Source organism: Pollachius pollachius (genome assembly GCF_949987615.1).
Source record: "Pollachius pollachius genome assembly, chromosome: 3".
Lineage (NCBI taxonomy): Eukaryota > Metazoa > Chordata > Actinopteri > Gadiformes > Gadidae > Pollachius > Pollachius pollachius.
The window spans coordinates 34,448,874-34,472,624 of NC_136936.1; the positions used below are offsets into that span (position 1 = coordinate 34,448,874).

General features: G+C 45.7%; 1 protein-coding gene across 1 annotated transcript in view; it reads left to right on the top strand.

The window, feature by feature from the left end:
* Positions 1-23,751, top strand: part of tmeff2a (transmembrane protein with EGF-like and two follistatin-like domains 2a) — a 110,975-nt gene that overhangs the window by 40,102 nt on the left and 47,122 nt on the right. The window contains exon 3 of the mRNA XM_079731353.1: positions 15,895-16,024. Coding sequence (XP_079587479.1) covers positions 15,895-16,024 — 130 coding nt within the window. The remainder of the gene's footprint in view (positions 1-15,894; positions 16,025-23,751) is intronic.

Consider the following 23,751-nt stretch of genomic DNA (forward strand, 5'->3'; position numbering starts at 1 on the left):
TCCCTGGGGCCCCTTTCTGTCAAAGAACCCCCAACCCTACCCCTTCCTCATCAGCCACCCACCCTGCCGTGCCTATCCCTGCATGACAAATGTGCCAATTAAAACCAGCCAGTCTTTTGTGTTTTGCTGGTGGCTGATTTCCTCATCTGTCAGTACAAGAGCAGGGTATTGCTGAGCGCCGATGCAGGTAGAGAGGAAGCTGTTATTGTTGTTGATAACAGAGAGAGAGAGAGAGAGAGAGAGAGAGAGAGAGAGAGAAGGTTTGCGGTAGCGTGTTTGCCGTTCTCAGGCTCAATCACGTTGAAGCCTGTTCGTGTCATTTCATTACAGAATAGATTTAATCATTCTCTTTAAACGCACCAGTTTAAGGCGAGTCATGAAGAATATTACGTCAATTTACTGTAAATATTGCACCGTAGTAGTCTGCTCAAGGGACGAAGTGTAGGCAGCGAACCTGCGAATGTTTATCTTCCCGTTCCGGTTGAAATTGGACAGGAATCTAAACGGTCATTAATTTGGCCTTTAATGCTAACACCCTTGTTTCTTAACTGGTGCCACATTTATTGTATTGTTTGTAATGAAAGGGTAATTCCGGTGTAAAATGGATTTGGGATATGTTTTGTATGATAACGAGTTGAAACGTTCGTTTTGGAGCACAAAAAAACGTATATAGACGCTTTCTTCAGTTGGCTGTTTTTAGCCGATTCTATCAAAACGCTATAAACTTCGAACAATGGGGGCACTGGTTATGGTAAAAAGTAAATCGCTATTTTAAACCACTTAAAAGGCTAAAAGTAGCCTGATACTTCTCTGGTAGTATAACAAGGGTCTTAACATATAAAACGAGGCATTGAGAACTTTGTAAGTGTACAGATTGTTTATTAAAAAGGACATTTTATACACACAATACCATCAGTAGATCACCCGTCGACGCCATTTTGTTTTTAATACTCGATAGGTAGATTGACGAACACAGAGATTGTGACATCCGTCAGCAACCCGCAAGGTCTGTGTTCGCCAATCTACTTATCAAGTCTTAAAAACAAAATGGCGTAGACGGGTGATCTACTGATGGTATTGTGTGTATAAAATGTCATTTTTAATAAACAATCTGTACACTTACAAAGTTCTCAATGCCTCGTTTTATATGTTAAGACCCTTATTATACTACCAAAGAAGTGTCGGGCTACTTTTAGTCTTTTAAGTGGTTTAAAATAGCGTGAGTAGTGGTTTATTGGAACGATGCCCCCATCGTTCCAAGTTTATAGCGTTTTGATAGAATCGGCTAAAAACAGCCAACTGAAGAAAGCGTCTATATGCGGTTTTTGTGCTCCAAAACGAACGTTTCAACTCGTTATCATACAAAACATATCCCAAATCTATTTTACACCGGAATTACCCTTTAAAGCTCGAATGATATTTATACGATTAGAATGAGTGGGCAATAGCATAAGATGTTTTGCATGATTTCTAGTGTATCTTAAGTACACTGTATCTGAAAAAAAATAGCCGGCCCAAACAGAGCATGTAAGAAAATACAAATTATGTGAGAGCAGAAAAACTGATTGTGAAATACCAACGTATCTGTGTGTACTCTGGCGTCACGTCTTGGCCCTGCAAGGTTTCTGTCACACTCGGTCATCAGAGGGGCGGTGCGAGGAGATGTCTCTCTCTCTCTCTCTCTCTCTCTCTCTCTCTCTCTCTCTCTCTCTCTGAGGAGCATGTGTGTCTGGTCCTCTGCGACCGTGAATGGCCTGTCAGCCACCATTACAGCAGAGCTCGTCGCTCCAGCGATGTGGTGGCCAGGGAGCTTCCTCTTTTGGGATGGGGGGGGGGTGGGGGTGGGGGGGAGGGGTAATCAAGACATGCCTGCCAGGCAGTTAAACAGCAGAGGCTAGGAGCCAGCCACCTCTCTCTCCCTCTATCTCTCTCTCTCGCCCAATTCATCCACGGTCACTTGACTTCTTCTTTTTCTTTATTTTCCCCTCTCGCTATCTCTCTCTCGCTCTCTCTCTCGCTCTTGCTCTCTCTCACTCTCACTCTTGCTCTCGATCTCTCTCACTCTCACTCTCTCAGGCTGTTGGAGGGATAGGCTGGGCAGGGGAGTCTAGTGGTTAGCGTTCTTGACTCCCAGATGGGGAGAGCTTCAGGTTTCAGCCCCAGTGTCCTCCGTTGTCTACCTCAAGGCCTCCTTGAGCACAACACTCCAGCCTTTCTGCTCTTTAATCACATGTATATGAAAGGAACTATCTCCAAGTTGCTCCGGATAAAAGGAGCTATCTTCACTCTTCAGAGTAAATAGGAGAGTAAATAGAGTGAAATTGCATGTTTGTCTCTCTTTCTCTCTTTCATCTTCAGGGCGTGTGTGTGTCTGTGAGTGAGTGTCCGTCAGTGTGTATTGTTTCTGTGATGTGTTTCTGTGGAGTGCTTGGAGGAACTGGCATGGAACAGATTCTTCACTTGTCAAGTTGCTCCTCCGTGATCTATTGCATTTATTTCTGTTTTGAAAATTGATTCTGCTATTGATCTCTGACGCTAGCTAGGTCTAGTATTAATCATGGGAAATGTGTCTTTGATAGATGAGAAAAATAATTAGAACGAAAATAGCTTCTTGCATTTGTTTCTTCTGTTCCGGGAAATATGGAAAAAATCAACCATCTTTGTTGATGTAATGAGTAATGTAATACTAATGATTACAACAACTGAAGAAAAAACATTTCTAACATTTCTGTTGTATATCTATACAACAGAAAGAGAGACAATTACTTTCAGAAACATTTGTTGGGTTCTGCAACTGCCCTTCAAAGCTGGCAAATAAAGTCTGGATAAAGTCTGAATAAACTCCAGCTGAAACACATTGACCTTGCCTCGGTTACTCTGGACTCAGATGTCCCAAAACTCAATTTCCCAGAATTCTATTCCCCATAGCTGCCCCTCCGAGCCCTGTGCCCCCCGGGTGTCTGGTGCTGTGTTCTGCTCCCGCGCGTGAAGGAGTCAGTGTGGGTTGCTGTGGCACAGAGCTAATGATCTGACAAAACCTCCCAGAACCCCCCCCCCCCCCCCCCCCCCCTGTCACCAGCAGTGTACCAGACATCCGTCACCCGTCTCAAAGGGTAGGCGTGGCGGGGACGATGGGACGCGGTTAGTGCACGACAGCAAATAGAGAGCGAGGCGGGAGAGAGAAGAATTTTGGGGGAGAGAGAAGAGAGAGGCCAGAGGGCGGGGGGGGGGGGGGAATAAATCTTGGCCGTTAAAATGTCTCGAAAGGAGGAGAGAGGGAGAGAGAGAGAGAGAAAGAGAGAGAGAGAGAGAGAGAGAGAGAGAGAGAGTCTGTCTCTTGTCAAGCAGCGTGGAGACACAGGTGCCCTGGCGACTTTTTTTCCACCACAGGAACCGAGGAGACGGCCGGGCTTGATGAAGCCTTCGCCATGGATTAGTGCGAGGAGGCCTGAGAGGAGTGGAGGTGGCTTCTAGGGGGAGGGGGGATGGGGAGACAGTGGGAGAGCTAGCGAGGCAACGAACAGTGTGCAGATCCAAGCAAGGTTAGGATACTATAAACTGTGTTCATCCCCAAAAGTGCAGCTTAACTCTACCACACACACACAGACACACACACACACACACACACGCGCGCAAACACACACACACACACACACACACACACACAAACACACACACACATGCACACACACATAATAGTTGGGAGACAAACAGGGCCACACAAAGGTAGACACTGAGTTGAGACGTACCGCTGCTGTGGAACCGTAGACATTTAGAAAGTGTTTTTTGTTTTTTCACCAACCTTGTCTTCTCCTTCCTGTTGCTATTGCCTTTTTTCAAGCTTAGTTGTGCATTGTTCTTTTGCTACTCCAAGGTTGGTTGTAGCCTTTGATGTTACAAGCGACACGTGTTAATCACTGTGGATTAAAGCATTGGCTAAGCCACATGTAAATGTAGTCTTCATAGACAGGGTACCGTCATCACTTTGTTGTGCCGCGATGGTGCGTTGATGTGCTGGCGTAGACGGGGGTAATTGATAAGTGGTGGTGGTAGAAGGCGTTATTGATAAGGTTGGATGGTATCCCTACAGAGCTTGATGGTGGCCCTAGATGGGTGTAGCTGTGTGTTATTGATAAGGGTAGTATTGCCCGAGAGCTGGATGTTAACCCTAGATGGGTGTAGATGTGTGTTATTGATCTGGGTGGATGGTAGTCCGGCGGCTGGATGTTAGCTCGAGGGCTGGATGTTGTCCCTAGATGGGTGTAGATGTGTGTTATTGATCCGGCTGGATGGAAGCTGGAGGATTAATTGAATAATCCTCAGTTGGATGTCTAGTGGATACAGGAAATGGATCAGACGATCAGTCTTGTCCCCCTGGAGGGGCGAAGCTGTGTCTGAGCACTTGTTTGCACTTATGTGCATGTTTCTATGTGTGTGTGTGTGTGTGTGTGTGTGTGTGTGTGTGTGTGTGTGTGTGTGTGTGTGTGTGTGTGCGTGTGTGTGTGTGTGTGCGTGTGTGTTTGTGTGTGTGTAAAAACAACAAGGGGCCATTGTAACAGCGAATAAATATAAACATAGAATGGATAGATAAATAGGAAATCACAGCCGTTGAATGATTGAGTGATGAATTATTGTGCGTGGAAACGCGGTCATTGAAGTTTTCCTCCACATAATGCTACTTAAGAACATCACGGTGCATCCTAATGGGCCATATCATTAGGTTGAATATAAGAGCTTTCCCGTGCCTCATACGGTACATCTTAGTGCTAATGAACTTCCCTTCATTAGCGAGCAAATCAGAGAGAAAGAGAGAGTGAGTGAGAGAGAAGAGGTGAGAGAGAAGGATTGATAGAGAGCAAGAAGGATAATGTAATGCAGAAGAAAGAGGGAGGGAAAGCGAGAGAGTGAAGTGAGAGAAGGAGAGGGAGAGTGAAGAGGGGACAGAAGGAAAAAGTAATACAGAGAGAAAGGGGGAGGGAAAGCAAGAAAGGGAAGTGAGAGAAGGAGAGGTAGATAGATATGAGAGAGAGAGCGAGAGAGAGACCGGGCGAAAACAATTATACAGGGGCCAAATTCTTTTCAGAGGGTTATTTCCCTACATGTGAACCCAGCGTCTGAGTGTCGTGTAGCGGTCAGCGTTGGCCAGCAGTTGGTAATTGGCCATTGATGTTGCTCCAATACACCCAGTAGTGGCTGATTAGGCTATCCACGGTAATTGCCCACGATGGTGCTCGTACCAGTTGGAATGGCCCCCTGCAGTGCCGTGCAGGGTGCCATGGTGATCTGTTGTCGGTTTTGATTGGCCCTTCTGAATGTCCTTAACAGCCTCGGCGGCCCGCCTCCGCCTCTCAATGGTCACCCCCGCTCCCCAACCCAAACGCCAACCCTCTTTTCGGTTTTGCTAGTCGCGCTGTTGTGTTGATTGGATTCGTGTCCGGGCTTTTCTTTACACTCATTTGGATACATAATTGGATCGGGCAGAGTTTTATGAACAATCGTGTACACAGGTGTTTACAAGTTGCAATCTCGCACGAACATGAGTCTATTGTGTGGATTGCATGAGTACACACTGTCTGTTGCTGTCATTGTTTATGACACTTTATCACACTTGTTGCCTGAAACCTCAACTTCAGATGCCTTGAGGTATTACAGATGTTGCACTAAGCTTTAGATCATTACATTTACATTTAGCGGTAGATTTAATACCTACTAGCTCCTACTGGTTGTTAAGCATTCGAAAGAACGTTTGAATATACTATAAAGCCGTATCTTGAATATGTTTCCCTTCTATCCACAGTGATTATATCATGTCCATGCCAATCATCAGAATGTTTTGCATTCTTCCGAGCAAGGTGTCCGGGAGGAGCTGATAGGAGCTGGATTCGGAAGTGAAACCGTGTCGTTCTATCAGTGATTGTCCTTTTTAAACCACATGCCCTAAACAAACGCAGACTGCCCTTGGACTAAAGATAGCTGTCAGTAGAGGCTTGTGTTGAGACTGGATAACTGAGCATTTTTCTGAGTCCATGCGGGCCATCCTCACTGAGGGGGATTCAAATGTTTAGACAGAGCTGGAATTGTTTCCTACTTACTCCGTGTCAACCCCAGTAACAGTCACACCCACGTTCACACAAAAGGCATGGCCCGCACGCAAACACATGCACATACACACAGGCTTGCACACACACACACACACGCAAACAAGCACACACACAGAAAACACAAACACAAACAACACAAACACACACACACACAGACAATACACACACACACACACACACACACACACACACAGACAATACACACACACACACACACACACACACACACAAACTTTGTGTTGTGCACCAATGTAATCTTGAATGTGGCGAGAATGTGTGGTTTTGGTTGTGTATAGTGTGTATGTTTGTGTTTGTGTGGGTGTGTTGTTCGGGGTGGCTGGATAACATGGTGCACAAATGGTATAGTATGGTGTGTGTGTGTGTGTGTGTGTGTGTCTGTGTGTGAGTGTGTGTGTAGGTTGGCCTGAGGTTCTTTAGAATTGTCTCGTTCCGTGTGTGTGTATGTGTGTGGGTGTGTGTGTGGGTGTGTGTGTGGTGGGGTTGGGTGGATGAATGGCTGGCTAGGTGAGCCGTCTGCTGTGTTGTGTAGCGGTTCTGACGGACCACCATGTCGCTGTCTGCCCTGCTGGTCGGGACAGAGGAGAGCGCTCCACCCCGAGACGCGGCCCGCGCCCCTTCCCTCCGACAGCGCCTGGGAAGACGTGCACTGGAGCGTGCGCTCTCTTTCACTTTGCATCTCGCCAGTCCTCCCTCTCCCTCCCATGCTCTCTACCCCCCCCCCCCCTCTCTCCCTCTCTCTCTCCCTCGCTCTCCATCTCCATTGTTCCTATTCCTTCTTCTTTCACCCTGTGTGGCTCATTCTTCCTCTGTTAATGTCTCTCCCAGTTTTACTTTCTTGCCTATGTCCCCTCCTCTCTAATCCCTCTTTCTTTCTCTCTTCTTCCTACTCCTCTTCGTCTCTCTCTCTCACTCTTGCGCTCACATTTCTCTCTCTCTCACTTCTATATCCCAGGGTCTCTCTCTCGTTCTTGGTTTCTTCTGTTTTCTATGTTTATGTTTCTCTATAGCCCTTTGAGTCACCTCTGATTCCTCCTCTCTCCCCCGCCCTCTCCCTTCTTCTGTTCACCGGTGCTTAGCGTTTCATCCTTGGTGTATTCTTCACATCATTTCCTCTGCTGCTGCTGATGCTATCCATCTTCCTCCGCTGCGTCCGTGCCGATCATCTAACTCCACCTGTTTCTGCTCTCCTCAATTCAATTCCATCCAATTCAGTTCAAAGAGGTTTTTTTGGCACGGAAAATAAACATTTACATTGTCATCTCTCTTGTCTTCTCCACCACCTCCGAGAGCTTCCCTTTCTCTCCCCAATGAACTGCGCCTCCTCCGCCTTCTCTCTCTAATTCTCTCTCTTTATCTCTCTCTCTCCCTCTGCATTCTCAGCTTGTGTCACCTCTCCCCTTGTCTTCGCTCCCATTTTTCTTTGTTCCCCTGCTCCTCTTCACGTCTCACTGCTCCTACAGATGCACTCGTACTCCTCTCCTCCTCACCCCTCCTCTCTTCCCCTCTCCCTTTTCCTACCACCTCTCCCCTCCCTCGTCTCATCTCCACCATCGCTTCCCTCTTGCATCCCCTCTCCCTCTCATCCCTCATATCGCTCTTTCAGCTCCTCCCCTCTACCCCTCCGACCCTGTCCATCTCTCTTCCCCCCTTCTTCCCGTCCGAAACGGCCCACCTGTCCCGGCCTGGCCTAGTGTCCCGCTGCAGGGAGGAGAGCGCTGGCTGAAGGGGCTCCAGCGCTCAGAGAGCTGGGTGTCGTATCGCAGTGAGCCTGAGTGCTCACGAGCTGTTGTCACGGTGCTTTTCTGTTGGCTCGTTGTTCCACTGTGACCCGTTGACACCCTGGAAGCCTTCTGTTTCCACAAAGTGCTTTGGGTCTGCGTGTTTGTGTTTGTTTGTGTGTGTGTGTGTGTGTGTGTGTGTGTGTGTGTGTGTGTGTGTGTATGTGTTTGTGTGTGTGCGTCTTTGTGTTGGTGTGTGCGTGTGGCTGTGGGTGTTTGTTGGTCCCAGGGATCTCTGGGCGATGTGTGTGTGTGTGTGTGTCTGTGTGTGTGTGTACATGTAGTTGTCAAAGGGGTTGGTGGGCTATGAGTGTATTTGTGTGTATGTGTTTGTATGTGTCTGGTGTGTGTGTGTCCCAGGGATTACTGAGGAGTGTGTGTTTGTGTGTGTTTGTGCGTGTGTGTGCGTGCGTGCGCGTGTGTGAGTGTGTGTGTGCGTATGTGTGTGACAGAGTGTGTGTTTGTGTGTGTGTGTTTCCCGGGTCTAGATGAGGTGTATGTGAGGATGTGCGAGGGCGTCTGTGTGAGAGTAGGTGTGTGTGGGTTTCCCAGGGGTAGGTGGGTTGTGTGTGTGTGTGTGTGTGTGTGTGTGTGTGTGTGTGTGTGCGCTCCTTGGCGTTAGGTCCCTCTCCCTGGCAGACAGGTAGACAACAGGTTCTGGCTTCCTGCCTGAAGGTGAGGCTCCTGGCGAACAGGGAGGTGATGGGGGAGCAGGTGGAGGCGGGGATGGTGGAGGGCAGGGGCAGGCTTGGCAGACCCACAGCAGCCCCTGCAGGTGATTCATGGAAAATAAATTTTCCAGTTACCAACCTGTCAGCCAGAGGAGGTGGTGGAGGCCTGGTGGGCTGGTGGGGGGGGTGTAGGGGACAGACAGGGGGTTGTAGAACACACCCGATCAACAACGACAACAACGACAACAACCACAACGACTAAATAATGAAATAGTTAAAACATACAACACCCCTCAACCATAGACGCGGATTGGGCTTTGCATTATATTCATACAACACACACACACACACACACACACAAACACACACAGATGGGACACATTCATTACCTAAGGCTTTATGAATCATTTAGTTCTAAAGTTCATTTTAAGGGCTTAATGTGATGGATATCCTAAAGCAGCCGGTTGTTTAAACTCCGTTGCGTGTGGGTGGCAGGACAGATTCTTGTGGGGCACAGTTTCAGAGGAGTGTGTTGAGACTCAGACAGCAGGCACAGAAGGACTTGCCATATGGACCTGGCCAAAGGTCTACTCCCTTCCCCTCCCTCCCACCACACCCACTCCTCTCGCGTCTCCCCCGCCGTCTCCCTGTCTGCAGAGAGTTGCAGGGGATCAAATTTTCTCACCTTCTGTCTGGCCCGAGCTTCCGTCTCTGTTGGTGGCACCTGGCCCCCCACCTCCCCATCTCTCCCCCCTTCCCTCACCCCCCCATGACCCCCTCACACCACCGGCAGCATGTAAATGTCCTACATATCCAAGTTTGTCTTGTTATTCTTTGTGTAGAGAAACGTGTTCCTGGTGTATTCTCTGTAGCCTGTGTTCATTGACCTTCTCCTCAATTCCCTTCGACCCCCTCCTTTACATCGGGCGTTAACGTGAATGCACCCGCGGTGCGTTGCTGATGAGTTGGGTGAAACCACACTAGGAGGTCAGGGACCATTCTGACCACATTCTGACGCACTAGTGTCAATGCACCCAGCTCTCCGTTACATACGTACAGCCTCCTTCTACTCACACCCGAGGGGCCGGGGAACGGCTGTGGCGTCCTGCGGCGTCTTCCCACCTTGCCTTTCCCTCGTCGTCGTCTGCATACTCTTACCTTCCACCATCCGCATCTGTCAGATCAACACGCGGCAGAAACACTGACAGCTGCGTAACGACTCCTCCTCCGTACGCAACGGTGCGCCGCAGCACAGGCCCCACGGTCCGTAGGATCTGAACAAAACACAATTTCCTCAATCGTTTCACAGCATGACTGCGCTTTTCATGAGCACAAATGCGCTAGTGCGCTGCTTAGGTAATATAAAACATCCAGTTCGACGGAGGAAAGCAGTTTTTTAAAGACAGATGTGGTGTCTGCCCCAGTCATCCACTGTGGCATCAGAGTGTGTCCCTGCCTCAGTGCGACGGTGTCTTTGGTAAGCACATGAGCGCAGGGCCGCATGAGGGGCTCATCCCTCGGCACTCCCTCATTAGGAACATTGAAGACGATGCGGTAATTTTCGCTGGGGCCTGCTGTCATCAGATGTTCAACTTGTTTTGATGTGTATTTTTTGTGCCGCAGGGAACTGACTCGCGAGTGAACATTCTATTAGCGTATTCTATAATCCCGTGAGAGCAATATCCGACATGAATCTGGACACTGGAGACTGGTTTCAATGCCAGGTGTACCTTTAATATGTTGTAATAGGCCATATCCCATTGATATCAATTGCCAAATATGAATGTAAATGCCTGGTGTCAAGGAGGACTTTGTGTTGAATAGGCTAATACTTAATTTTACGGTGGTTGGAAAGACGATAAAATATTTGGACCTTTTCAACATGGCTGTGATTTTCTAAGGGGTGTATTTTTAAAACGGTGAGTTGTTGAATATGTATGGAGGGTGAATGAGGGAATGGAATAATTAATGTTTTCCCAGACAGAAATCCTTACAGTGAGCAAATAGAAGAAAAGAGACAGGGCAGACAGCATTCGCACACTGGACATACCACAACGGACATACCGAGGTGATATTGTGGCACAATGACCCATGGCAGAGAAACACAGCGGTTTTCTGTAAGACATTTGTGGATAACAGGACACAGTACTGAAAGACACATGCAATGTGCTGGATTTTCAACAGCCTCGTCCCTGGCTGTCGTGGCCTGAAAGCCACTGGAAGAGTGGAAATAAAATCCATTCTTCTGTAAGCAGAGCAAAGCCCCGTCCGGGGTCGAGTCGCTTGAGAATGTCCGGGATTTCGACGGGAAAAGGTCCCCTACACTTCTCGGTTTTTTGGGAGTGCCAATTTTTATAAAATGTCACTTACAGACACACACACAAACACACACACACACACACACACACACACACACACACACACTCACGTCCTCTCAACTAGGGGGAGACATAAGTAGTGAGCGAGAGAAGGATGCATGAGAGGGGGATGGAGGACAATGAGCAGGATAGACGCAGAGATAATTAGAGGGAGAAAGGAACTAGGAGGGATAGCGAGAGAAAGAACGGAGACTGCCACAATTGGAAATTGGAAACACAATAGTGGGAACAACACATGTAATATGTCCTCTGCGACAAACAAAAAATGTTGTATATTGGCAGCCAGATATCTCATCTCCTGCCATAATCTCACGGACAATCTCCAATGGTTGTTATTGTTTATTAATATATTAGGATTGTTTTCTCTCTTGTTATTTGCAGCCTTGTGTCTTTGTGTACTGTTGCTAGAAACATGTTGCTTTTTGTTGTGCTTTGGCAACATAAGGCAATGTCTTTCCCATGGCAGTAAAGACCTCGAAATGACAACCAATTGAATCGACAGGCAAAACGATGGAGACAAGGAGACAGAGAGTAAGAAGGACGAGAGAGAGGAGAGATAAATGGTCCAACAAAGAGAGGTGGTGTGAGAGAGAGAGAGAGAGAGAGGGGGAGAGAGAGAGAGAGAGAGAGAGAGAGAGAGAGCGAGAGAGAAGGTGGGAGCCATGCAGCAACTCCCGGGCATGTTGTAAGAGTTTGGTAAGACGTGGCAAGCCAACCCCCTTTTCAACCCCCCCGCACTGCATGCTGCCGCCATTAAAACCCATGACACCATCCCGTTCCGTCCTCCTCCTCCTCCTCCTCCACCCCCTCGATGGATGGAGACACGGGCGGTTGTTCAGGCCCTCAGTCACGACCCCCGCCCTCGGGCCAACTGGTGCAGCGGTGGATCCGATGCGACGTAGGGAAGATCAAGAAGAACCAGAGGGTTGGGGTGGTGTTGAGGGGTTGTTCTCACGTAGAAGAGGCCCCTAACAGATGCCCTCAGGCACCCAGCCTTTTCCTTTAGTTGCGTCATCTTCCAAATGAACGGGATGGAGCCTCCACGTTGAGAAACAACGGCAGTCTGCCCGGGGGGGAGGGAGGGGGGAGAGGGAGAGAGAGAGAGAGAGGGAAGGCGGAGTGTAAAAGCATGCGGCCCCGCAGTAAGCCCTGCAAGCTCCTTTGTGAGGCGTGCCATCTCCCGCTCTACTTTGATGGGATTATATGGCTCTCTCTCTCTCTCTCTCTCTCTCTCTCTCTCTCTCTCTCTCGCAAGTCTTTCTCTCTCTGACTCTTTATGCTCCTCTTTCACCTCCCCTCTCTCTCTCGCTCTCTTTCGCTCTCTCTTTTACACCTCATCCATCTCATCCTCTCTCTCCCCTCTCATCGCTCTCTGTCTATCTCTCTATGCTTGTGCTCACGGGTGCTTAGTGATTCATCCTTTCTTTCATATTTTCTTTCTCTCCAACCCTAACCCCCCGGCCCCCGCCTTTCCTCTCATCTTCTCCTCATCATCTTGTCTTCTTCCCATCCCCTCTCCTCCCCACCTCCCCTCTCCTTTCATCTGCTTCTCCTCACTTCCCCTCTCCTTTTATCCTCTCCTACAACTCCTTTCCCCCTCCAACTTCTCCTCTGCCTCCTTCTTCTCCTCCTCCTTTTACTCCTCCACATCCTCTCCTTCTCCTCATCTCCTCCTCCTCCTCCTCCTCTCCTTCTCCTCCTCCTTCTCCACCTCCTCCTCTACTCTCCTTTGCTCCTCCTCCTTCGCTCCTCCTTTTCTCCTCCTCCTTTTCCTCCTCCACACCCTCTCCTTCTCCTCATCTCCTCCTCCTCCCTTCTCCTCCTTCTTCTCTACCTCCTCCTCTCCTCTCCTCTTCCTCCTCCTCTCCTCCTCCTTCTCTCCTCTCCTCCTTTTCTCCTCCTCCTCCTCCTCCCCCTCCTCCTCTCCTCCTCCTCCTCTCCTTTACTCTGCTCCTCCAAGTCTGTCCCTGTCAGATACTAGAGGTGGTGGTCTCACTCCAATGCAGCCAGCCTCCACAATCGATGGCGAGGTTATTTTCGGATGGCCTGTAGCAGCGTCCAAGACTGTGTGTGTGTGTGTGTGTGTGTGTGTGTCTGTGTGTGTGTGTCTGTGTGTGTGTGTGTGTGTGTAGGTGTGTTTGTGTGTGTGTTTGTCTGTGTGTCTCTGTGTGTGTGTGTCTGTGTGTGTGTGTGTGTGTGTGTGTGTGTGTGTGTGTGTGTGTGTGTGTGTGTGTGTGTGTCATGTTCTCTCGAGACAAAAGCCAGGAAAAAAGTGAAATGCAATCTGTTCCAATGTGTCTCCTCTTTCTGGACCCACACACAGGCACAGCCATGTGTTTGAATTGTGTTGCACATATGTGTGTGTGTGTGTGTGTGTGTGTGTGTGTATGTATGTGTGTGTGTGTGTGTGTGTGTGTGTGTGTGTGTTAATAGTTGGGTGTATGGATGTATGTGGCTTTTATGTGTGTGTGTGTGTGTGTGTGTGTGTCTGTGTGTGTGTGTGTGTGTGTTTGTGTGTGTGTGTGTGTGTGTGTGTGTGTGTGTGTGTGGTAGCAGCAGCAGATGGACCCACGCTCCTAGCTTGTGTTTCAGTCAGCTGTGTTTGCCCAGACGAGAATTGCTTCCATTCGAACGCATTAGAGTCTAAAAGGGGAGGAGACGGGGACGTCAACATAAGCCCCCTCAATCTTAAGAACAACTTCGCTGGGTAATGAATCCAATATCTCTTTATTGACAATGGATCTTACATATGATCTCTTTTAGGTTATCTCACACGTTTATGCCTGGTTCATTGAGTTACTGAGCAATTTATTCTAAATCAGCCTCGACAAATACTGATCAGATGTTCACAGTGCACAAACAAATAGTGTGTGTGTGTGTGTGTGTGTGTGTGTGCGCGTGTGCGTGAGTGCGTGCGTGCATGCACATGCAAACATGCTTGCAGTCAACATTGATCAGCAAATTTGATTGTGAAATAAAAATCCCCTAAAGGGACAGTATTTGAGTAATCTGCTTAAATTTAAACAAAAATAAATGCTTTATAAGGTTTGAATGGTATTACGTGGATCTTCGACCAATGATAATTAAAATAAACCAAGTCTGTTTCAAACAAAGACCCAAGGACAGGCAAATCCATCTGTCTAACTATCAGAACGACATCATCGTCATCTCAGAGAATGCTCTCTTCCTGCCTCATCCTTCTCTGTGAAGACCATTGTTCATGTGCTAGTCTCCCTACCCCACCCAATCTCAGAGAATTGAGTTACAAGCACTTTGTGACTGAACTAATTGTGAGTACAGTGAGTTTAGTATTAATTTAGCACAAGGCAGTGGAGATCGATAGAGTCTTTGCCCAGATGAATGTGTCCCCCTCTTGTGTTATCTGTTTTACAACTGAATACGTTAAGGCTGAGAATTAATTTGGTCATTGCCATATATCTTTACAAAATACATGGTGTATTGGGAGATCAAAAAAGAGCATCCATTAAGCCAAGCAAGAATTTGAAGTTCGGAGGTTAGATATTAGAAGTTTTTAAGTGTCCCTTCAATAATATTGACCTACACCGAATAATCACATAACCCTGTAGATGCTGACAATACAGTGTTTCCGTGCCAGATACTAAATACATGCACAGTTACACGCATACACACACACACACACACACACACACACACACACACACACACACACAGACACACACACACACACACACCCTAGATCATGAAAGCTCTAACGGTGGGTAGTTCAACCTCCCAGCAGGAAAACACGGCTTCTGTCCCTCCTGCTCCGACTTATTGCACCTCAAGGTGAAATCAAGAGGCCTGAAATAGCCTGGAGTTAGCTACTTGACTCCGGGGGGGGGGGGGGGGGGGGGGGTGGCACGCTGGGCAGCAGGTTAGCTGGCTGTTTACCCTTGCCCGGACGAAATTAGATAATTTCTTCATTATTCAAGTTGAGTCAGTACATAATTGTTATTGATTGAGGCCATTTGTTCTCCTATATTGCCTAATTTAAATAAGGTCCTTTTAAAGAGAAGGGGGAAAGTTATACTATTTCAGTCCCTTGGTTGTGGTTCATATGGTAGTTTTTGTTTGGTGTGGTTGGTCGGTTATTTGGTTGATATGTTATGTCAACTTGGTTAAAATAACCACAATATATATTCTTTCTGTGAGGAAAAAATAACAAGTTTCAAAGAATGTTATGGACTGAAAAAGAAAAGGGTGAATAAATAGGTATTCTTTGAAAGCCGGATGACTTCTAAGAAACTCTTGGAAAGGGTCTGATATGTTTCCTTCCGCGGCAGATGACTTTGTGGATTTGTTCTGCTTTCATGTGCTTCGATCTTTGATCATTCAGCGGATTAGGTTTATAAGAAGTTTTTATCAGAAGCGAGCTCTCCAAGTACATCTAAGTACATCACTTGTGGTGGGTGGAATTAACAGAATTAATTATACTATATACTTTGATTATACTTTCAGATTTGCATTGATGTGTACAGTGGAACGCAGAGGTCAACTCATTTAAAGCAACGCATCGCTTCAGGTTTTTTTTCTGTTGTTGTTTAAAGGAATGAAAGAATATGAAGTATGTCTGGAGGTGGAAGGGTTCAAAGGGACATTGTGCTCTGAATATAATGTTTTGTGAAGAGGGAAGTGACAAGATGCATGATCTAAACTGTGGGCCTCTTTTTTAAGCTTTTCTTCAGAGTTATCAAATGATTAAATGGAAAAATAAACAATTCAGTCACGGTATATGTTGAAAGTGTTGATCGAAGGTTAAGTTTCGGGATGAATAATGAATTCAGGTCAGCTCAATGTTGACTTTTGGAAAGATGTCCACAATATGAATATGGAAGTGTTTAAAGATGCTATGCCATACTAAATTAAAAATTCCTTCTCTCTCCTGCCCTCCTCTCCCCCTCCTCCTCCTCCTCCTCCTCCTCAGTGTAATAATGACTATGTGCCGGTGTGTGGCTCCAACAATCAGAACTACCAAAACAAGTGCTTCCTACGCCGCGACGCCTGCAAGCAGCAGTCAGAGGTTCTCGTGACGTCAGACGGTGCCTGCCCAGCCGGTAGGTGACATTATATTCACAGTAAATTCACAATGTTCAAGACGTCATTTATTACCGGAATATACCCTGGGATTAGGATGTGTAGCCTCAGTGGTTACGGTGCTTGACTCCAACCCCAATGCATGCAGTGCAGAGTGCCTGACTCCTACCTGCAATGTAATGTATGACCACAGTGTGGGCAAACACTTTCCAGGGGTGTGCATTATGCAAGTGAGAATGTATAGAACCGACGTGCAGCTTTGCCCTGAAGGGGCTTATTTTCGATAATGACCGACGACGTTCTATACATTTTCCCGCTTATTACACGGCTACTTGCCAAAACGAAAAAACAACTTGGAAAAAAAAGACACATGGTGTGTCTTTTCAAAACGTATTTGTTACAAGCATTCGTAGTGTTGATCAGCAGAGTAATAGTCTGCCAAAGACCATGACGTCGCTTAGCTACCGAGTACGCTGGGGTGGATAACTTATCGGGCTACTTGCGGCTACTTGCTTATCAAATATAATTTACCGCCGGAAGTTGTGAAGGGCCCATGCAAATGAACGGAGCGTTCCACAGCATTGAGAAGACCCATGTAATAATTTCTAATAAGTTACGTGGCTGGCATTTAACACAGTTCCAAAATCAATGCTCTTCAAATCCAACTTTCCAAATCCATCACAAAACCAACAACGGTCAGATACACCTTGCAAGCAGATGTGCTCAAAGCGCAATGGAAGAAAATTAATTTCAGCTGATTAAGATAAACACCCAATAACATTAGAGATGAAAGTGACTAATATGTAATGGTTGTGGGGAACTGTGGTGTAACCAGTATAAACCGCTCCAGGCTGTCCTATTATTTGAAATAATGTAGAATAGTAATACAAGCGTAACATATAACATAATATTGTAATTTTCGCTTCGGCCATTAGTTGGGCAAATTCTGACAATCAATCAACCATGCTTATCCATGTAATGATCCCATACTGTTGCAGGATATTCTGGTGGTGAGGGGGTAGGGGGCTTCACTTCCAGCTAAAGGGTCCTTGGTTCCAAATTCCCATGTTGGGCCGCCACCCCTACGTCCTCGTTAATGAAATAAGAAAACACAATCTGCAAGTCGCTTCGGAAAAACATCTGATGAATGAATAAATAATGAATGGCAATAATAAAATATCCTTCATGCAACTCTGTACATAGAAAAAACATAGGCACAAAATCATCAAACCTTGTTTTCAAACACAAATACAATGTAGATTTGCTTTGAAAGCCTTCTGGGGACACAGATAGAGATCGTCCTTGAAAAATGATATATGTTTTTTTTACTATATTTCTCATATTAATGATTATCCATTGCCTGCTTTTTAACGCAGAATTACATGCTGAACAGAAAATTGTGATGTAATGTCAGATTTTGCGGTAATGATGAAATTTGTGTGTGTATTGTGTGTGTGTGTGTGTGTGTGTGTGTGTGTGTGTGTGTGTGTGTGTGTGTGTGTGTGTGCGTGCATGTGTGTGTGACAGGTACCAATGATGATGTCTTACTGTTTGAAAGCAAAGAAACGATTTGAGCTGTCAGAGTCCTGCTGCTTGCTCTTATTAAAGCCACACACACACACACACACACACGCATACACACACAAAAAACACACACACACAGACCAAACGCAAACACAACATAAGGAAGGCCTCATGCTTATGATTGTCTACCTGTTTGATGTGCGGAGAGCGCTGTGTGTTCTTTACAGTATGTTCACACCGGACACTCTATAGCTCCATGGCTCACTGCTTCTGACGTTATACACTTTATTGTCTTCATCGTTATTTATTCATAATAATTGTGTTGATAAATGTCCAAGAAAGGAACCTGTAAACGAAAATTATTACTTTGAAGTGCTGTCACCGCAAGACGCAGATCATAGATGGAACGTAAGGACATTGTTATCAAAGTTTCATAATATATTGAATATAAAAGATGCATAGCATAAAAACCATGAATTATAAATTAAATAAGAGCGTATATTCACAGGTTAAAACCATAACGCCTAGCTTTGGGTAGCTTTTCTACGACGTAGTAAAGTGATGTAAAACATGGCAATGGCGGCACCCATCGTAAACTAAATCAAATCAATCTTATATTATATAGATTATATTGGAAAGTTAAACCGCAGTATTTATCCACCATTTGCCCCTACGGGGGGCCCAACGCTTTACTTCAGTGAACCGGTCCTTTCAACAGTAATGATGGGTAATAAAATCCAGGATTAATTACAACAGTGATCTGAAAATAACACGTCACAACAATCTCTTTCCCTTTCCAGAAGTGACCACAAACCTCACCACGACGATAATCGTGTGATTAATGACCATCACCCAGCAACACATTTCATACATTTTAACCCTGTTTTAATTCTAACCATACATTAGATATGAATATTAGATATATATCTAATATCTAATATATCTATGACATTTACATTTAGCAGACGCTTTTAGACAGAGTTGATTTCACCAGGTGAAAACGGCTCTGCATACGATTCAAAATTTAAGTTTATTTTCCATGGTTCTACTCGCAGTGATGCACCATTAACGAGTCACAACGATTGACCACAAAGTGGTGATGTTGTGCCAGTGACTACACCTGCAAAGTTAGTGTTTAGTGGTTAATGGTTGGCTGGGAGAGCGGTTGGCTGAGACAAGAGTTTGAGGCCAGAAAGACACGCACTGTAGTCCTGGCTGGCTGCAGAGAAAAGTTGCTGACTCAGTTACCTCCCCTACTGACAGGAAGTCCATTAACACCCTTAAATGGTCATGTCTCAGCAGAGCTCTACCTGTGCAAATAGGAAACACACACAGTGAGAAGCAGCAAGAGGAAGTAGAACTGTGTCAGCCAGGCAGTGTGTGTGTGTGAGTGTGTATGTGTGCGTATGTGCACGTGTGAGTGTGCGTATATGCACCTGTGTTTGTGTGGTGTTTTGTACATATGTGAGACTGTGTGTTTGTGCATGTGTTGTGGGCGTGTGTATGTTCTGTGTATGTGTGGGTGTTTGTATCTATCTAGCTTTGTCCTGTGTGTGAGCCTAACAAAAGGTTGTCGTGCGGTAAATTGCTTCTTTTTGGTCGGTGTAAGTTCATGAGAAACGCGTTAGTGTTAGCAGGGAGGTGATATGGATCTGGCTGTTGTACCGCATACCAGGGGAGGGGAGGGGGGGGAGAGAGAGAGTGAGAGAGAGAGAGAGAGCGAGAGAGAGAGAGAGAGAGAGAGAGAGAGAGAGAGAGAGAGAGAGAGAGAGAGAGAGAATAAGAAAGTCTGTGGCTGGTAAACAAAGCAGATGTTTGTTCTCTGTTTGTACCAGCAGTGACTGGAACGATAGCGAAAGCCAGGGCGAAGCACTACATGATACTGATATACTCTACACCCACATCATAGGTGAAGCACTGACTACATGATAGCACTGACTACATGATACTGATATATTCTACACCCACATCATAGGTGAAGCACTGACTACATGATAGCACTGACTACATGATACTGATATATTCTACACCCACATCATAGGTGAAGCACTGACTACATGATAGCACTGACTACTTGATACTGATAAATTCTACACCCACATCATAGGTGAAGCACTGACTACATGATAGCACTGACTACATGATACTGATATATATTCTACACCCACATCAATGGTGAAACAACCACTAACATAATTCACATTAACACCGCATTATGTCTCAATGAATTTTCTGTGACACAACTAGACAGAATAGTTTGGGTTGACTCAGTTCCCAGCACAAATAAACGGGTTTGATAGTGCCTTTGTAATAGTTTGATTCCCTAGACTAACCTGTAGGTCAAACTGCTCTTCAATCAAATATGTAGATATAAAATGTCACTTTGGATATATCCCTCTTACATTTAAGTATCCCATGTTAAATGAGGCAAAAACCACATCAAGTTGGAGCGCACAACATTTTGCTCAAGCCAAAATCAGAATCGTTTGGTTTGGACTAAATGTTAAGAATACTCTGGCTGGGAGAATGAGGCTTGTTTGAAATGTGAACGATTTTCAGAGCTAAAATGGGAGATAGCAACAGGAACACAGAGTGGCAGATGAACAAAATAGAAGTCTTCATCTAGCGTATGTGGAAAAAAGCAACATATCCTAAATAATTCCCTCCATGCCACAGAGTTATAAGTATGTTGTTGTTTCTAACAAAAACAAGGAGTTTTGTTATCTTGCCAAACAGTTTGGCAAGACAGCAGAGCACATTGCATCACAATAGATGCTTTTAATATGTATGTATTCCCTCATTGAATATTCATGTTTTTAAACAGTCAAACGCTGCATAGATCCACATTGTAGCGGCATCTTTGTTCTATTTCCCGGGTACAATTGGTTTCCCTCCACATTACATCAATGGAAATATGCTTTAGAAATAAATGAGGAACTCTTGATATAATAATCTCATATATTTTCTTTGAAGCACTGAGCTTTTTAAAACCAAATGAATGAAAAATGGTTCCTCTTTGAGTTATGAAAAGGTTGATGCTTCTGAAAGGAAAAGGTGATTTGATCGTTATTGAACCCCTTTGCTGGTGGAAAACATGTGCTAAATGCAAAGAGGGAAAGGAAAAATTTTGTGGGAGTATTGGGAGTATGCTCTTTAAAAAAAACAGGATACAATGTGCTTTGCGGAGTAGTGGGAAATGGCCAGCAAGGAACAAGTGCATCCTATTGAAATATTCACTGTGCAATAAAAGATTGGGATGTGTAGTGTCTAAGGGCTGAATACAACAAATTATGAATTGTTCTTAGCATAAAAAAAATGAACAAATGTCCTTATTTCTTATTTTAGCACTAACAGCAAGTGGTACTCTAAAGTGTTAATCCTTAAAGGTGATGTGAAATGGCATTCAGAGTGGAGAGCAATTAGCATGGAAGAGAAACATGCCAAAAGTGCTAGCCAGCTGTGGGCCAGAACATCACAGTGTTTATGCGACTGGAAGAGAAATGCTAAGTCTGCCAGCATGGAACTGATCATTTTATCAAAAAAAACTAAATCTCTCTAAATCAAACTAAAAAATCAAACTTTCAAACCCAAAGTCTCGCTCACTGAAACTCAAAACCACAAAAACAAACTTGCAGTAGTTTAACTGATTTCATTCTGATGTGAAATACTAAACAAAATAGTACTATTTTGGTATACTTAGTAAGGTTAATAATGGGATTTTGGAAATAGAATGACAGGATGAAAAAATATATTTTGATTTCTTGTCTTTAGGTACAGTTTATTATGTTTATAAAAAAGAAAAACATTATTTTGTATGCATACATGCTGGCATTTTCTCTCTCTCTCTCTCTCTCTCTCTCTCTCTCTCTCTCTCTCTCTCTCTCTCCCTCTCTCTCTTCTGCACATACATTCACATGGACTCAGAATCCTACACCCACAGGCACACACATACACCCACACACGCATGCACACACACTCACTCTTATCTTAGGCTCTCCATACTCCGTACTCTCTATTTCCATCTATCAAAAAATATTGTGCACAGTGTAATGGAAGTGTCTGGAACTTACACCCCCACCAATACACGGTACCAGCCATCAGGGTTTGGCCTTGATAGATCATGGCACACAGACATCCTGTTGAAAACCATCCACACCACTATGGATGGTATATAAAGATAGCTTACAAACCTCTGATGTGCCTTGGCACTGGATCCCCACAGGCCCGGTTAGGGTCGCTTTGGTTCAGTTTCCTGTCTTGTTGGGTGGTTAGTTGAGTGCCAGAAGCCTGTGAGATAGCAGAACATGCGTTTACTGCAGGATAGACTAGTGTTTAGGTTATGTCCTTCAGCATGATGCCGAACCCCCACTGGCTCTTTAATGACTGTATCTGTAGGCCTGGGTCACTTCAAGTACAAGCTAAATGAACACATAGTGAATGAATGTATTGAATGAATACATTTATCATACATGTGAATTTGTGTTTCTGACAATAGAACAAAGAACGATAGGTCTTTCCACAAATCTCATGGAATAAAATTGAACCGATTTTTGATTTGTATTTATTTCTGTGCACACTGCCCGCTTTTTCCCTACCTAAATTAAACAACTCCCTTTTTGAGCCTGCTTCCTGCACTCCCAGCTAAGTCCATTTCTGTTTCAAACATTATCGATAACTGTTTATCTTCAAAGTCAACACGACTTTTAGTATTTCCCTCTCGCTCCAAAACCCCTTGAAACGAACCCTCTTGAAGCCGCAACCAAACACAAAAGGGCCTCTGAGCTTCAAAAAGCCCCCTCGTTTGATCTCTCCACAAAAGATCTCCACAAACAAACTAAACGGACGGTTCGCCCGCAGACCTGGCTCCGCTCGTAACACCGGCTCCGGCTCGCAACGGTCCTCCCTCCCTACCGTGTTTACCGCCACCACGGCAACGCGCACCAAGCCACCATGGCGTGGATGTTTACCTCAGTAAATAAACCTGACAGCCTGTGGATGTCACCCCCCACCCCTGCTCCCATAAGTCGTGTCCTGACACGCCAGAGGCCGTCGGGCCCGGGCGGAGGCGGGCGTCAAGGTCTGCTCGCCGTACCTGGCGGTAAACAGGAAGTTGAGGGCCTGTCGCACGCGGCTTAATCCCCTGCCAAGCGAAACGTTCACCATAGACAAGCGCTCGCCGCTCGATAAACACGCCGTCGGTTCTAAACATGTTTTGAACAACCGGTGCTGGTCTCTCATCCTGTTGAGCGCAACGCATCCTGGACTCCAGATGTGAACCATGTTGTTTTCTATGTTCATATTTATGGAGGAGAGAAAGAAAAACACATTTTGAGTCACAAGGTGAAAACGTTCATGTCCGTGGTTTTCACCTTAGTTCTGATTGTCTATGTTTAGTAGAGTTAGAGTTGATTATTAAATATTGGCGGGGGGGGGGGTTCCCAATGTGACACCTTGCAGAGATCGAGCTAATTTGAACAACTTGGTTCTCTTCCATTTCTCACTAGAGGTTTTCACAGTGATAAGGTGTGGATCCAGAGTGTGAGAACGGGCAAAGCCCTCAGCGAGGAAAACTTGCTGATACCTGATGCTACAGCAACTTCCATTTATATAATTATAACATCATGGACTTAACCAAAAGACAGTTCAGCACAATTAGCGGTTAGCTTAGCAAAGCGATTACCCCAACGGAGGGTACCCCCCCATCCCACCCCCCACCCCCTCCAGCCCTCCTCCTTACAAACACGTGTGCACGCACACACACACACACACACACACGGTCGCAAACAGACACACACACACACACACAGACACACATACGCGTACGCACCTTCGCACTAAAGCAGAGTCGACCTAAAGCAGGTGCTAACGCAGCATTTCTTCCCAATGCGGTTCCGAAAGTGAGGGCTGCTGTAAACAACTGGAAGAAGCCCAAAGCACCAGACATCACAGGGATTGCTGAAAGGGGAGAACCCTCCTCTTCTGTTCGTACGATGCAGGGTGTTGTGAAAGAATCGAAGAAAGTTTCAGGATTTGCATTCTCCATTGGTCCGATTTGGAAAATGATGTCAATTGTCCAACTTTCTGCAAATGTTTCACAACACAGGTGGGAGGCTGTGAAGGTTGCCCCTTTAAGGTGGAGTTTAAACCCGGGTGAATGTTTGCAGCTCATTGCATCAGAGTTTGGTGAGACTGACAGCTACAGATGACAGGGATGTTATGTTGA